The following is an 18,240-nucleotide window of genomic DNA, read 5'->3' on the forward strand; positions in this document are numbered from 1 at the left end:
AAATTAGTACTCAAGGCATAAGATAATTGGTTATTATTTGTTTGATGTTCTGTGCATTGCCTCTGGTACCATACAAGTTATTTCTTGATTTCTTAACAAATGTCCCATCATCTTATAGCTTCTTCTGGTTAACATTTCCCACATATTCCTATTTTCTGGAGGAGCTCCTCATTTAGCTTTCATCTGTAACACCACATCTCAAACCCTCTGATTCTCTTCTTTTCCACTTTTCTTCAGCCAGTGACTCACTTCCATACAATGTTGTGCACCAAATGTACTTTTTCAAAAATTTTATCCACATTTGATATTAATATGCTTTATTTAATGAGGAATGCACTCTATCTACATCTACATGTATGTACATACTTTGCAAGCTACCATACAGTCTGTGGTGGAGGGTATGCTGCACCACTAAAAGTCAATTCATTTCCTGTTCCACTCACAAATAGAGCAACAGAAAAACCATGGTCTGTATGCCTCCATATGAGCCCTAATTTCTTTCATATTCATGGTCCTTATGCAAAATGTATGTTGGTGGCAGTATAATTGTTCTGCTGTCCGCTTAAAATCCAGTTCTCTAAATTTTCTCAAAAGCATTTCTTGAGAAAAAATCTCATCCCCTCCAGGGATATTCTTTTGACTTCCTAAATCATCTTCATAATACTTGCATGTTCATCAAATCTACCAGTAACAAATCTAGCAGCACACCTCTGAATTACTTTCATGTCTTCCTTAATCTGACCTCAGCAGTCCTCAAATGTGGGTCACATAGTGTTGTATAACTGTTCTCCTTTCCAATAATCCAAAGTCAACCATTCTCTTTCCTCACTATGATCCTCACATGCTCTTTCCATTTCGTATTGCTTTGCAACTTTACACCTGTATACTATTCAACCTGACTGTGTCGAGTAGCACATTACTAATGTATTCAAACATTATAGGATTGTTTTTACTACTCAACTGCAATAACCTACTTGTAATTCATTAAAATCTAACTGCCATTTATTACACCAACTAGAAAATTTGTCTAAGTCATCTTGTATCCTCCAACAGTCACTTAATGACAGCACCTTCCTGCACACCACAGCATCATCAACAAACAGCCACAGATTCCTGCCCACCCTGTCTGTCAGATTATTTATGTATATAGAGAATAAGAGCTGCCCTATCAGACTTCCCTGAGGCACTCCTGATGATACCCTTCTCTCTAATGAACACTAGCCATTGAGGACAGTATACTGGGTCTGATTACTCAGTAAGTTTTATAGCCAGTCACATATCTGGGAACCTGTTCCACATGTTCATACCTTCGTTAATAGCCTGCAGTGAGCCACCATGTCAAATGCTTTTCTGAAATTTGGGAATATGTAATCTGTCTATTGCCCTTCATCCATAGTTCACATTGGATGAGACTGCACAGTGGCTACCACTCTGGACTCACATTTGGGAGGACAGTGGTTCAAACCCTCACTGGCTATCCAGATTTAGGATTTCCATGATTTCCCTAAATTGCCCCAGACAGATGTGTGGTTCCTTTGAAAGGGCATGGCCAGTTTCCTTCCCCACTCTTGACACAATCCAAGCTTGTGCTCCATCTCTAATGACCTCAATGTCAATGGGACATTAAACCCAATCTTCCTTCCTTCCTTCTTCCATAGTTCACTGGATATTCTGTGAGGAATGGACAAGCTGCATTTTGCTTAGGCATTGCTGTCCAAAACTGTGCTGATTTGTGGATGGAAGGTTTTCCATCTAATGGAACTTTATTATATTTGAAATGAGAATATGTTCAAGAATTCTGCAGCAATCCAGTGTTAAGAATATTGGACTGTAATTTTGTGGGCCCATTCTTTTGCCATTCTTATATACAGTAACAGTAGTCTCCTATGCTTTCTTCTACACTCATGGTCATAAATTAAGGATAATTTCAGAATGTGGTGCCACACAATGTGGCACTACACAAAACTGGTGCTAATAGCATAGGCACATAGGGAACACACATGACACAGTTCTGTAAGTCCATGGTATTGGTGATAAGTTGAGAAAACCGTCCTGAAACACATGTGCTGCAAAATGCCACTGTCTCCTGCGCATGTACCCTGACATCAATATGGGATATGATCACCATGCACATGTACACAGGCCGCACAATGGGTTGGCATACTCTGGATCAAGTGGTCGAGCAGCTGCTGGAGTATAGCCTCCCATTCTTGCACCAGTGACTGTTGGAGCCCCTGAAGTGTCGTAGGGGTTTGAAGACGTGCAGCAGTACATTGACCAAGAGCACCCCAGATGTGCATGATGGGGTTTAGGTTTGGAGGACAGGCAGGCCACTCCATTCACCTGATATCTTCTGTTTCAAGGTACTCCTCCAAGATGGCAGCTTGGTGGGGCCGTGCGTTATCATCCATCAGGAGGAAGGTGGGACCCACTGCACCCCTGAAAAGGTGGGCAAAATGACATCCTGATGCACCTGGCCCATTACAGTTCCTCTGTCAGAGACATGCAGGGGTGAGGGGTGTATGTGCACCAATCATAATTCCACCCCCACACCATCAAACCACGACCTCCATACAGGTCCCTTTCAAGGACATTAAGGGGTTGCTATCTGGTTCCTGGTTCATGCCAGATGAAAACCCAGTGAGAATCACTGTTCAGACTATACCTGGACTCGTCTGTGAACATAACCTGGGACCACTGTTCCAATGACCATGTACTGTGTTCTCGACACCAGGCTTTACTACGGGCTCTCCTGTGACCAGGGGTCAGTGGAATGTACCTTGCAGGTCTCCAGGCAGTTCAGTTGTCTGTAGACTGTGTGTCTGGAGACAACTGTTCCAGTGGATGTGGTAAGGTCCCAAGCAAGGCTACCTGCAGTACTCCACGGCTGTGTGTGGGTACTGATGGTGAGATATTGGTCTTCTAGTGGTGTTGTGCACTGTAGTACCTGGAGATGTTTCCTGTCTGTTGGAATTGTTGCCATAATCTTGAGATCACACTTTGTGGCACATGGAGGGCCTGTGTTATGACCTTCTGTGTTTGACCAGCCTCCAGTCGCCCTAGTATTCTACCCCTCATAACATCATCAACAGGTGTTCTTTGAGCCATTTTCAATACACAGTCACCATTAGCATGTCTGAAAATGTCTGCAAACTTAATCACTGCACCATACTCTGACGTGCACGAACACACCTCTGCATATATGAACTGCTGCCAGCGCCACTGTGCAATGACCGCAGGTCAAATGCAACACATGGTTATACCCAGAGGTGATTTAAACCCACAAGCTGCCCACAAGAGTGTTGTTTCACCATGTATCAGCATTATCCTTAATTTATGAGCATGAGTGTAATTACTTGGGACTTTCCACTGTGTGAGAAATTCATGATAAATGCAAGCTAAGTAAGGCAGTACTCTTTGTAAAATAAAATTGGGGTTCCATGTGGACCAGGTACTTACTTGTTTTCAACCCTTTGTTACTTCTCAATGCCGTGGATGCCTATTACTATGTCCTCCATACAGGAATCTGTGCTATGGTCAAATGATGGTATGTTTCTACAACCCTCCTGCATGAACTACTTCATAAATGTGAAATTTAGAACTTCAGCTTTCCTTTTTCTATCTTCTATTACCGCACCAGACTGGACAGCAAGTGACTGGATAGAAGCCTTTAACCCACTTAGTGATTTAATGTAGGAACAGAATTTTCTAGTTTTCTCTGTTAGGTCATTTGTAAGGGTATATGCTTCCAGCATATTTTTACAGAACATGAATCTCTACTAACATTGTCCTGTCATTATTTGTGCATTATCTTTTAACTGAGAGTATAACAGTCTTTATTTCCTCAGCATTTTCTGAATGTTGTTATTAAACCATGGTGGGTCTTTTCCATCCTTCTACTTACTGGTCATGTGCTTCTCCAGAGTGCAACTTATAATCCATTTAAACTTTGCCAAGAATTCCTCTATGCCCATCATGCTGAAATGAAATGATGTCCATTCATTGTCTCTCTCACTCTACAGAGAATGTGATATTAACAGCTGAAAATTGTTGCAGAACTCAGTGGGTCTTTCTCCTCTCTCATTCCAAATTCTCCAGTAACTCTGTCCTCTACTCCTTTCCTTACTACGGTATTGCTGCCACTGTGATTATTAGATTTTTCCCTTTACACACTGAGTTACTCATTCAGTTTCTTCTTATACTCTATCTCTTCATCTTCTGGTTGTGACATCAATGTATATAGCTGGACTGTTTTGTGGCATTCGTTTGCAGTTGATCCTGGTATTAATAACTCTATCACTGAAGTGTTCACAGTAACTTCCTCTTTGTCCCATCTTCCTATTCATAATGAATTTTCTATGTTCTTCACTGCTGTAAGAATAATACTTGGTGCTCACACACAATCATCTTGTAGACATCACCTCCAGGATTTAGGCATTTTGACTATGATTTCACACTACATTTATTCCCTCATTACATTTGTTGTAAATAATCCAGTGCAGTTAAAAAGGAATAATGATGGATGTAATTACAACACAGAAGAAAAATGACATTCATTATTCCACATTAAAGTTGTCTTTAACACAAAAAGATGTGCAAAATGCTGCCATCAACCTACATACGAATGTGAAATATGATTGTAAAATAACTTGTTTCACATCACAGTGATTAATAATCCAAATGATTCTTGGAACTTGAAATTAAGTAGTTCTAAGATGGCTTTTGTTGTACACCACATGATCCAGTACAGCCCAAACATGAATACTAATAACAATAGAAATAATGACAATGAGAGACAGATCTAGATCTAGGAGAATTTCAAGTGAACTACATAGCCATATCCAGAAGGAATATTAGTAAAATAACGAGTTTTAAAATGATCACAAATGAGGAATTTGACTCAGATAATTATTTCTCTAAGGTTAAAATACATTTTCTTGCATGTAAGACTAAAAAGGAAAGCCACAAAATAATCAACTACAACTCTAATAGAACTCTTATCGAACAGAAAACATAGGAAACTTTAGAGAAGAAGCTGAGACAACTATAAAAGATGATTGTGTAGACTCCAGGTACAAATTACTGAAGTGACAGAGAAAACATTGTGGCTGGCCGTTTAGAAAAAGAAGACATGGTGCAACAAGGAAAGTGGAGAAATGCTATGACAAGGATCTCAAAAATGGAGAAAAACGTAACACCTAGAATAATTCAGACAACAAAGAAAAGAAACATAAGAAATAAGCTGCAAAATCAAAAGAACCTTTGGATAATCCCAGCTTATAGAAATACAAGAAAATTCCTCCCCCCCCCCCCCAAAAAAAATAGCACTAGAATTTTTTCTTGAAGATAGGTCACCCAACAACAGTATTTAGCCTTTATTGACCTCATTCTCTCAGAATATGCTCTTTTCCTGTCACCAGACCAAGTTGTTAAGTTGTTATGGTCCCAAAGTCTAACAATATGCCAAAGCCTAACAAATCCTTTAATTTCATGCTGATTCATCAAAATGTCCAATCATTGCTAAACAAATTAAGTGAAGTTGAAATTTTATGTACTGATGAGCTAAAAAACGTTTCTGTAGTGTGTATAACTGAACACTGGCTGCCTAAAGATGCAATGTCAGTCACAAAACTTGCAGACTTCAATCTTTCTTCATCATTTTCTAGAATTACATCCAGTCATGGAGGGTCATGTATATTTGTTAAAAGTGGCATTGATTATTGTAACATAAAATGCATTGAACTGTTAGCTGAAGAGAAAATTTTTGAAGTATCCGCAGTTGAACTCTCTGCATTAAAATTAATAATCATCTGTGTATATAGGAGCCCTGATGGGAACTTAAATGATTTCTGTCACCAACTAGAAGCAGCTTTAAATACTATAAAAAACTTCAACAAAACAGTGATCATATGTGGAGATTTTAATATTGATTTTCAAGAAATCTCAAAAGACCAGCAAAGCTTGATGACCCTACTGGAAACATATAACATAAAAGCCACCATAGACTCTCCTACAAGAGTTACACCAACAACTAGCTCAACAATTGATCAGATATTAATAAACACAAATGTAAATCACAATTTATGTGCCGGAAATCTTAATACTGGCTTCAGTGATCACTATGCACAGTTTATTGCTTTGCACACCCCAAGTGAAACAACTGAGAAAGAGGAACTTGTAAAAGAAGCAAGGAAATTCACTAACAAACAAATAAACCTTTTTGTACAGAGACTAAGTGAAGAAACTTGGTATGAAGTGTATACCTGTGAAAATACTAACAAAAAGTTTGAAAAATTCATGGAAATCTTCATGTCATACTTTGAAGCTGCATTTCCACTAAAAAAGCAAAAATGTCAACCTAACTTCAAGAAGAACAAATGGATTACAATAGGTATTAGAATATCTTGTGCAGAGAAAAGAAGATTACACGATATAGCAAAGACACAGAACATGCCTCATGAATTTCATTTGTACCTGAAGAGTTACAAGAGGATCCTCAAAAATGTTGTAAGGAAAGCTAAAACAATGGCAAATGACAAATACATTGAAAACTCAAAAAACAAGTCTAAAGCTATATGGGAAGTTATAAAAAATCAAACAAATGAAACTAAACAATATAAAAATGTGAACTTATGTTATGAAGGACAAATGATTTCTTGCCCAACAGAAATTGCAGGGACCTTCAACAAATATTTTGCAAACGTAAGTGAAGAGTTGGTGAGTGGACTGGAAGAACACAACAAAATATCACCTCCAACATGCAATAGTGTAAGAAATGTGTCTACATCTTTGTTCCTTTCACCCACAAATTCTGAAGAAATATTATCAGTTATAAAAACCTTGAAAACAGGCTACTCATGTGGAATTGATGGAATACCAGATGCAATTATTAAAAAATGCTGTCTTGCCTTAGCTGAACCCTTGACACATTTGTGCAACAGCTCACTGGCATCAGGAACCTTCCCTTCATGCTTAAAAACAGCAAAGCTGAAACCACTGTTCAAAAAAGGAAATCCAGAATGTGTTTCAAATTATAGACCAATAGCCCTACTCCCTGTATTTTCTAAAGTTTTAGAAAAAGTTTTTTATAAGAGATTGTCTGATTTCCTAAATAAAAATAAGATTCTCTCTCCTTCACAGCATGGCTTCAGGAAAGGCTATTCAACTGAAAGTGCAATATTTGAATTTCTTAATGAAATCTATACTAAACTGGATGCAGGTGAGTTTGTGACAGGCATATGTCTTGATTTATCTAAAGCTTTTGACGTCATTGACCATAGTGCCCTACTGCAGAAGCTTGACCAGTTAGGAATTAGAGGTATATCCAATGAGTGGCTCAAGACATACCTATGTGGTCGCAAACAGGTGGTTGAAGTACAATATACTGACCATAACAAAATCAGCTACTACTATTCAGGATATGAAAATGTGAAATATGGTGTCCCTCAAGGATCAGTATTAGGACCCATTCTGTTTCTCCTCTATGTCAATGATCTTATGTACAACAAGTATTGCCAAACTACCCTCCAATTTGCAGATGATACAAGCTTCCTTATTAGTGGTAAAACAGAAGAAAAACTTAAAGACTCCGCTATCCAAACAATGAACAGTGTAGAACAGTGGTTCAGCTACAACAAGCTAATTATAAACAAAGAAAAGACAGTAGCACTGAATTTCTATAATGTAAAAGGAAGACACCACCCAAACATAGAAATAGAACTTAGGGACAGAGTTCTTGAAAGTGTTGACAGCACTAAATTTCTGGGACTCTGGCTCCAGAACAACACAAAATGGGCGGTACATATTGAATATTTGCAAAGAAAACTAAGCAAAACCTGTTACATGATACGGATCTTAAAAACTTGTTGCAGCAAAGCCAGCCTGTTAAATGTATACTACTCCTATGTGCATTCTGTAATTAAACATGGCATAATCTTCTGGGGCAATACAACAACAAATATTAAACTTTTCAGGATGCAAAAGAGAATACTAAGAATTATTGAAGGGGTAAACAATACAAAATCGTGCAGACCCATATTCAAAAAACTGTCAGTTCTTCCTCTTCCTTGCATTTTTATCTATGAAGCATCAGTTTTCATCAAACAATATATCAATAGACACCCAGATATCTTATTAAAAAATGAAGATATACATGCACACAATACAAGGCAAAAATCTGACATTCATGTGAAACGGGTGAGAACATCATTGTGCCAAAAAGGCACACTACATACTGGGATAAAGATTTTCAATAATCTACCTAAACATATTAAATCAATAGGTAAACTCTGTGGTTTTAAGGCTGAAGTAAATGCATATTTAATTGATCATTGCTTTTACAGTCTGACAGAATATATAAAAGCCAAACAACAAAAATAAAGATGCATTATTAATATTCTAATTTGTATGTAGCCTGTAATGTTTGTTGTATTTATGAATCTGTGCTAAATTACTTCAATATCTAGTCCTTAGGATTGCAATACAAACTGTATTTTATCTTGTAAATACCTAACCATGTCCAATATCCTTGTATATATTCTATACATATAGGATTTGAAGGACTAAATAAATAAATAAATAAATAAATCATATTTATCTGCCACACCAATTGTCCAGACATGACATATTAACCGCTTCTTTTTTCGGACTGATTCATTTTATTGTTTCAGTTCTAACTTTTGTGCAACTTTAATAGAATTCCACATCTTGTATAGTTAATCTGGTTGTTTCATGTTTAATATGCCCATAGAATTTTAGCTTGAACTTTTTCACAGCTGAAGACGTGATGGTATTTTTCTTAATGTCCTTACTTGCTTTTAATCTGTATGTTCCTTCTTCAGCTTGATTTGGACCTAAAATTGTACTGATAACTTTTTGCCTGTCTTTTGACTTTCACAATGTCTCCCTTTTTGTTTAAAATGAGGAGTATTTCAGTGTCATAAAGACCAGATAATTTTATATTGGGTAGTTATAATAAAGGTGCAGCTACCCACAGAGATCCTCTGGGGGCTATAATTATCGCATGGCAGCAAAACTTGTAGATATTCTAATGTGCAAATGAAGAACCGATTTATGCTGGAAAAAAAATTAGTCCCAATCTTGGTCACCGTGAGCAACTCTGGTGCTGCAAATGCAAGAAAGATATATAGAAATATTTCCATATGTAATGGATTAGGAACTAGATATGGGCAGAAATGATAAACAAGTGATTAAGGCATAATGTTGATTTTATTATTAACTGCTCCTTACACAGTTTGTTCAATATGAGCATGGAGGCATCAATGAAATGCTGCACCCATAAAATGACATGATCAACAGGTGCTCACAGCAGTTCCAGTGAAATTCGAGAAACATATTCTTGTATACGGGCCTGTGGATTAGATAGAGACTGAACGTGTCTGTGGTAAACACGTTCTTTTAGATATCCACAGACCCAAAAACACATGGATTCAGATTACATGATCTTACAGAATGTGCATCTGGAAAACCTCTGGAGATAAAACATTAACGGAAAGTTGCATTAAGCAGGTCTTTGACTGAGTGAGCGACATGAGGTGTTGCCCCATCTTGCATGAAAATAGTGATTTCCAAACACTTGGTTCTTCCAAAGCAGAAATCACATTCTGTACAAGTTCTTGATAATGTGTAGACATCACGGTGCACCTGACAGGCCTTCTTGTGTATTATCTTCAAAGCAGATTGGGCTGAAAATAAAAGTTCTCGTGAATCCCTCCATACAGTCACTTATGGCGAGTGCAATGGCTCTTCATGCAGAACATGTGGTTAAACACTATCCCAAATGTGGCAGTTCTGTGTATTCACTACACCCTATAGTATAAAATGTGCCTCATCCTTCCAAGAAGTATTGTTCGACCATGTCATCAAACTTCAGTCTGTACCAGAAACCAAAGAGCAAATTCAGAATGTTGCAAGAGGGTTTCAGCTGCTGCAATTTCTGCACCTTGTATGGGTACCAATGTAAAATAGACTGTAAAACTTTCCTTACTGTTGACCATGGGATGGACAATTCTAGTGACTCCACATGAGCACTAGCCCTACCTGGGGCACGTGCTAGATGGTTGGTTACAGCAACAGCAAGCTCAACAATAACATCCACCAGGGCTGGGATGCCTTCCTGTTCCAGGTGCAACATCGAGGTCACCAATGTTTTTGAATTTCATTATTTAAACCATTTAATGACATTAGGCCTCTACTCAGACCTTTCAGTCAGTGATACTCTTCAGTGTGTCACTGTAATTGCTGCTGTTCACATAAAACTGTTTCACTAACAGCACACAGTCTCTCTTCTCAATAGACATACTGTTCACTCATGTTATGGCTTGTCAAATGACAGTGTGTATGTCATACAGTCATACAAACAGTGTACAGTGCCACATCTGCACCTGATGGCCAAAACTGGAACCAAATTATTTCCAGTGTAAATCAGTCCCTGATTAATGCATTAGCATGTCTATCAAGTTTTGCTGCAAAAAGATAATGATAGCCCACTTCTGTGAGTAGCTGCATTTCAGTTATGACCAACCAATGTGTACTTATTACACATTTTTATATGCATTTTTTCAATTTATATATACATTTGCAATTATTGTAATATGTTTGTAATTGCAGTTCTCCTCTGTTTGATGTTCTGTTGGATGTGGAAAGTAAGAATAAGCCAACATTTGTGTTTAAACTTGTACCACCACTACCTGGAGGTAGAATCTTCTCTGGAGACAGGAGGACATCCGATTGCTGGAGAAGTGCAAGTCAGAACAGTAACAAACCTGAAATGGATATGGATAACAAATATTTGTCATATAGGAATTGTATTGAGGTATGTGAGGAATAATGATTTTTGTATAAAGTTAAGTATAATTTTAGAAATGTTCTGTGTAACGAATAAGTCATTATGAAAAACTGAATTTACTGTTGATTCAGAAGGAAAATGCATGTGAAAAAACTGGAAGGCTATGAGAAAGAATTGCTGACTAGTCCTTATCTTCATGAGGAGAATTATCCATACTACCAAGAGGCCCATACAGAAATAAACACAAAGGAACAAAAAGTTCCTTCCTTAGTGAGGTGAGGAAGATAGTTTGGTGGAGGTTAAAATGGCAGGGCTTGTCACTCAGACCCCAGAATGTGTCTGACTCTGCTGTAGTTATGGCAACACTGGCAGTAGTTACCTATGCAGGTACACTTTGAGAGGTAAGGATAGAGTGATGGTAGGAAGAGGGTGGGGGATTCTGAACAAGGAGGCAAAAAGGTGTCAGATGGAGATGAGCGAAGCAGACAGAAATATCTCTCAGGAGCAGAAGCAAACTGGGAATTAATTATGTCAATAATCAGAAAGTTGGGTTTGAGAGATGGGAAGGGGGATGGTGGGTAAGTAGTGTATAATTTCATCACATTACAGGGATGGAATGGAAAATGACAGGAGAGTATTAGATAAGGGGAATGGAGAGAGAGAATGTGTCAGAATAGAATGGACAGTAGTGAATATGTCTGAGAAATAAATGGTTAATTGGTAATGGATGGTATAAGAAAAGAGATTGTCAAAGGTTTATGAGATACAACTGAAATTTGTAACAGAAATCTGTAATAGACTATATAATAATAACTGAATAAATCAGAAATGCCTGACAGAAGTGAAAGTGATAACAGGCATTAATCTTGACAGAACCATGTACTATTGGTAGGGGACATTGAAGAAATTTGAAAAGGGTATGTATGGAGGAAAAAGACAAAAACCACGTGCTGGAAACTGAAACACAAGAGATACACAGTGAACAGATTCAGCATCAACTTTTAACCTATTACTGGCCAAAACTCTATTGGATCATTTTTTGCAAACTTTTATACATAAGTATGTTACATTGAGTGATTAATTGAATAAAAAGTTGTTTTGAAAATTTGCAGTTTATTACAACAAAAACTACACACTGTCCCATTTTTGGGACATTGGCCAAATGTCCTATCCAAATTTACAACCTTATTCTCCATGCATAATATTGTAAGAAACAACACAAACAATAAATAAAGAATGTTTTAATATTATTGAATGTCTGTTCAGTATGAAATGAAGCATAACACTTGTCATGTACACCAACATTGCACCTATACAATTTTTTTTTTCCTTGCAGTAAGCATATCTCTTCTGTGTTTTACTCTCTTCTGTGTTTTACTTGACACAATGAAATGATTTCCTGGATATAGTCATACATCTGTGCTCACCTGTCCTCCCATCAATTTGCTTCCTTGTGGTCCTCTGCGTTTTGGTACTGATCCTGTTTTCTTTGATAGGTAAAACATCACTATTCTCTGTCAGACATCCAAAAGTGAGAGCTTCTCTCTAAAGTACCGTCTACATCTTGTACAACAGACTCATTGTTCAATACATTTTTGTCAATGTCTTCTTCATCTGTTATTACATCTGCATCAGGTGGAATAATCGCCAATTCTACGTCATCATCTTCATCGTCACTCTCTTGATGGTTCACTAGTTCTGCTAGAATTTCAAGTGTAAGTCCACGTGGCATGTTTTTATCCTGTTGGAATCTTAAAATTGGAATAGAACATGAAAAAAGCAGATATAAAGAACGTAAAATGCAATTCTTGTCTGTATAATACGTGTATACAAGAATAGGGCACATCAACAATAAATGATAGTGTAACATGCTATTGTCCCATTATTTGGACGCATAAAATATATCGATATTGCACTTATTTGAAAAAATCTGAAGTATACTTAATCTTACATGGACATCATTACGTTCATAACAAACACGCCCAGACAACTAAATCACAGCCCATTGTCGTCCAGGAACTACCAGCAGACATACAGTGCTGCCAAGTGCGAGAACAAAAAATCGGCAAGTTTATAATTTTCCTGACATGAAGTACTTAGAAAAAAGTTATTTGTTTTACATTTACAGGCATTATAGCAGTTAGTTGAATGTACAGGTGCAACAATAAAGGCTAAAAGCTCCATTGCTTACATAGAAATAAGTAAAATATATGCGTCCCAAAAAAGGGACAATGGCCAGTAGTGGGTTAAAGGGATAAACTTTTAAAGGTATCAACCAAGAAGGAAAATCCATGTGAGGGAAAAAGAAAATCTGAAAGTATGGAAAGAATGTTTCCAAAATCTTCAATAAGGAAGGAATGAAAAAAAATTACATGTAATGAAATGGCAGGAGATGAAATAAATAACACCCTTATAGAGGAAATAGAAAGAGATCTAGAGAAAGCTGTATTAGGAATGAAAACTGGCAAGGCTCCTGCAGTAGATGAAATTACAGTGGAAATGTTCAAAGGCATAGGACCTAATAAAATTCATTGATAGAACAGTGAGGATAGTATGATTGTATAGAACAATGAGGATAGTATGAACATATGGAAATATTCCTGATGATTGGAAAAAGGCAGTTATTGTATCTAGTTTTATGAAGGGTAACAAAGTGCACATTATTGTGCACTCTTTATGAAAAGATAATTTTACAGAAATCCACAAACATGATAGTAAGCCATAATCAAGAGAACAAAAAGAATATCTACCCATAAGATGAACAATAGATGCTTTATTTAGAGGTAGACACACAGTAGAAAAGAAATGAGATTCTGGGAAAGATATCTTAGCTGCATTCATAAATATAAAAATGACTGACAACACTATTAGAAAGAGATATGGAAATGTCAAAAGGACTGTAGCTTGAAAGCAGAAACATTTATAACAAATGCCTGAATTGTATTATAATAGATGGCAAAAAAATCACAGAATGGTTCAGAATGGGAAAAGGGGTTCGAAAAGTAAGTATGCTGTCACCAGTGCTCATTTACATAGTCATGAACAACATCATGAGGCAACAGTAATCATACATTTTACAAAACAAACCGTGAATATCATGATCATGATACAAGAAGTAAACATGATCTTCACAAAGATATAAAAAAACCTCAGCATGGTACAGAAAGGAGTACATTATTCAAGCATAAAAGCATACAACAAACTTTCATTTCATGTTAAATAAATCACTGAGGATATGACTAAATTAATAAAACAGCTGAAACCTTATCTTTTGATGAACAGTTGTTTATATTCTTTACAGGAATTTTTTGACAGTTTGCAACAATTAGTACTACGTATTTAATTTAAGCATTCCTATAAGAACTAATTATGTAGCACTGGCATATCAATTGATGACAGAAAGCTTTTCATATGTATTAGAATGTAAGATTCATAATTTTTAGTGTAACCATTATTACTACTATAATCTGTGTTGTTTAAACACTTGAACCTCATGTATCTTTTTATAATGATTTAGTTTGTAAGCCTCACGACCATTTAGATATGGTTATTACTGTAATAATCTGACACGTTTTACATCCTATCAATACATTCGCATAAAGGATCCATGAAACATGAAAATAAATAAATAAAAGTTTGCCAAGGGTCAGCAGGAGATGATACGAAAGCCGTAGCACATGCAGACTGTGTGGTGATTTTGGATGATAGTGAGCAGAATTTGGAACAACAACTATATACCTGTCAGATGGTAAATGAAGAAGCAAGCATGGAAATTAACAAAAAGATAGGTAATGGAACATCAGCAGAAAGAATGAAAGAGATTAAGAATGCAAGTTGTAAAGGAAAAATTGTTAAAGAAGTAGATACTTTAAAATATCTAGGAAGTAAGCTAATGAAGAAAGGAAACATCAAAGATGCAATTTTGGAGAGGGATTTTGTTACCGTGTATAATTAAGAATTGGAAAATACCTGCCAACACAAAGATCATGATGTACAACTCATGTTATCTACCAGTTTTGACCTAAGATCAGAATGTTTGATTTAGACAAAGAAAGATCTGTGCATAAGACAAGTGACAGAGATGTGTTTTCTATGAGTGATCATGGATAAGACAAGAATGGACAGGATAAGAAATGAAACAATGTGTAACATGCTTAGATCAGTTTCCTAAAAGAAACTATGGAGAGCAATAGTCTGAAGCTGTTTGGCCACATTAAAATAATGCAACAAGAAAGACTCCCAACAAGAATGCGAGAATGGGCAGAATATGGAGGAGGAGCAATTGGAAGTCCATGAAAAAGTTGGAGACCAGCTAAAGGATGATATGAACCAAAGAGGACTATGATGGGAGGAAATTCTGAATGGTAGACTGTGGTAGAAAAGAGATGATTGGTAGAGACTCTGTGAATTACCTGAATAGGCAGAAGCATTTTAGGCAAAAGAAGAAGAAGAAGAAGAAGAGGAGGAGGAGAGGAGAGTAGTGAAGATTCTGGCTTGGAGGATAGCAACAACAGAAGATGTGATGGAGGAGCATGTCACACCTCTGCAGTTTTTAAGAGCAGTCCTCAGGATTGAGGGGGCAGGGGCTCATTTCAAATGACATGGGTATTGAAGCTGTTGTTAGGGTCATTGGTGTCGTGGTGTGCAGCAAGTGCAGGATGATCATGTTCATGGGTAGCCATAGCTTGGCAGAGGCCATTCATGTGAGAAGACAGTTACTTGACATATTTTGATTGAACAGAGAATTTGCAGCACAGCTTACATATGATGTGTCTTCTTTCTCAAATGGCCTAGGAAGTATTGTGTATGGAAAGTCTGGATTGCAGTAGGACTTACTGTGTACTGATGAAATAGGCCTTGCATCTGAGCTGCTTACAAGGTAATGCCCCTTCAGTTGGAGGGTTGGTAGCAGAGGAGGCGTGTGGACAGAATAAGGTATTGCATAAGCTGGATGGGTCATAGGATACTAATTTCAACTGAGAGCATGGGATATGCCTGTCTAAGGCCTGGCAAGAGACAGTTGCAAGAAGTATTAGTTTTTCAAGGTCTGAGTGTTCATGAATTATAAAGGAGCTCTTGTCAATGGCTGCATGAATATTGATTTCGTTTCCAATTGTACAGGACAAGAATTCAGTTATTGGATGTACTTTAGCTGCAAAATTAAGTACATGTTTGCCTTTAGTAATTCGCTTTTGACAATAAAGGCTGTTATCCAAAACACAGAGAAAAATCTTGTTGCCACAGCATGTCTTATGAAAGGAATGTAAAAATTAGATTTAACGATTAACTTAGTGAACCAAAGTTTGCATCACTTTCAAATATGGCACAAGAGTTTGGAGTCTCTATTCTGTGACATAGGGGAAGCTCTTTGTAAAAGTCTCACCAAAAGTTTCAGGCACAAAGAAGTTATTCAACTGGTATTGATGATATTCCAGATTATATTATAAAAATAACAGCAAGACAAATATGTTCGCCTTTATTGGACATATGCAGTTCATCCTTATAATGTGCTGACTTCCCACAGCAACTGAAGATGGCAAAAGTAATACCCCTATATAAAAAAGGTGATCGTCAATGTATGTGTAACTATAGGCCTGTGTATCTACTGTCAGGGTTTTTGAAAATTATTGAAAAAAGTGTTCCTTTCATAACTAACTACATTCATTGACAAGAATAATATTATTTCTGGATGTCAACATGGCTTCAGACCACAGAGATCAATTGAAACAGCTACTTTGAATCTGATAAACAATTTCTTAAATGCAGTGGACAACCACAGAAATATCTCAGGTTTATTCTTGGACCAAACAAAAGCTTTTGATGTGATCGATCATCCTGTGGTCCTGAGGAAGCTTGAACGGTATGGTGTAATAGGTGTGCCAAATCAATGGATTAAATCATATTTGGAATATTGCTCTCAGGTAACTGAAATTAAGTACATGGAAGGAAATGAACTCCAGGTACACCTTTCAGAACCATGTGGGCTAAGTCGTGGAGCTCCATAGGGCTCCATTTCAGGTCCCTTTCTTTTTTTGGTGAACATTAATGATTTCCCATCACACATTAGGAATTCTGAAGCAGTACCGTTTGCAGATGACAACAGTCTATTGATTAGAACAGGGAATAAAGAAGAAAATCTTACTGCATCTGCAAAAGATATCACAAAAGGAGTGTGTGAATGGTTTACCAGAAACAGGCTAATAGTTAATCCCCAAAAAATGGTACTCATGAATTTCCACACCCATCAGAATAAAAATGTGGCACAACCCGTAACATGTATAGATAACCAAAACATTAGTGCTGTCAATGAAACTAAATTTCTTAAATGGAACACTCACATCAAATCCCTAAATTCAAAACTAGCAAAAAAGAGCTTTGTAGTAAGAATTCTTTGCAATAACACTAGTGCAGGAAAAGCTAAGGCTGTATACTTTGCTCGTGTACATTCAGTACTGAAGTACAGTATCATTTTCTGGGGAAATGTACGCCAGGCAATAACAGTTTTCAGGAAAGAAAAGGCAATTATAAGAATAATGAAACAAGTGAGCAGCAGAAAACTATGCAAACCTTTCTTTAAAGATCTAAAGAACCTATCCCTATCCTGCATTTATATACTGGAAGTAGTCATGCATGTCAAAAAAAAGTATACTGAGAAAAGAAAACCTTTTTCCTCAGAACAAAAGTGTCCTTGATTACAGTACCAGGTCAGACAGTGACATATATGTTAATCATTTTAACGCAACATTATGCCAAAAAGGTTTATATCATGCAGGAACAAAACTATACAACAGATTACCAAGACACATAAAAACTCTTCCTGAACTGCAGAGCTTTAAAAAGTCTATGACAGCCTACCTTCTGAAAAACTGCTACTATTCAATCCCACAGTATCTTATGCAAGAAAAATTTGTATCTTTAATTGTAGAAATAAGTTATAAATATTAAGTATTTTAAAAAAAATTGTAATCATTAACTGTATGGATCAAATTTGTTCTAAAAATTTAAATAATGTATTTTTGACATTTGAAAACCCAAACCCAAAGGTTTTCTGTCCAATATCCTGTGTACAATATATGTACTGAAAAAGATATTTATATGGACAAATAAACAAATACCCCAAGTGTAGCATATTTAGAGTAGAAGCAGGTCAGGCTCTTACTTTCCACATTTCTGTTTCTTGTGCAAACAGAATTCTAAAATCATTTCATTCCGATCTGTATGGTTCAGTGCATACAACCTAAAATGGAAATGCTTCTTATCTCTAATTAATGTTTGTTCAAGGAAGGTTTTCTTATTTACATATAAAAAAAAAAAATTAGATGCCAGAAATAAACTTTTTATAAGGTGGTAAAAATGAGAGCTATTACAATTTTCTAGACTATTTCTTGTGCCTATGCACTACCACTCAGTTGTGTATTGGTGAGTGGCTTTTT

At 36.7% G+C, this 18,240-nt stretch overlaps 1 protein-coding gene across 1 annotated transcript in view; it reads left to right on the plus strand.

Annotated features, from left to right (window-relative positions):
- Nucleotides 1–18,240, plus strand: part of LOC126483762 (membrane metallo-endopeptidase-like 1) — a 302,629-nt gene that overhangs the window by 133,268 nt on the left and 151,121 nt on the right. The window contains exon 6 of the mRNA XM_050106909.1: nucleotides 10,630–10,834. Coding sequence (XP_049962866.1) covers nucleotides 10,630–10,834 — 205 coding nt within the window. The remainder of the gene's footprint in view (nucleotides 1–10,629; nucleotides 10,835–18,240) is intronic.

This window comes from Schistocerca serialis, chromosome 6, assembly GCF_023864345.2.
Source record: "Schistocerca serialis cubense isolate TAMUIC-IGC-003099 chromosome 6, iqSchSeri2.2, whole genome shotgun sequence".
NCBI lineage: Eukaryota > Metazoa > Arthropoda > Insecta > Orthoptera > Acrididae > Schistocerca > Schistocerca serialis.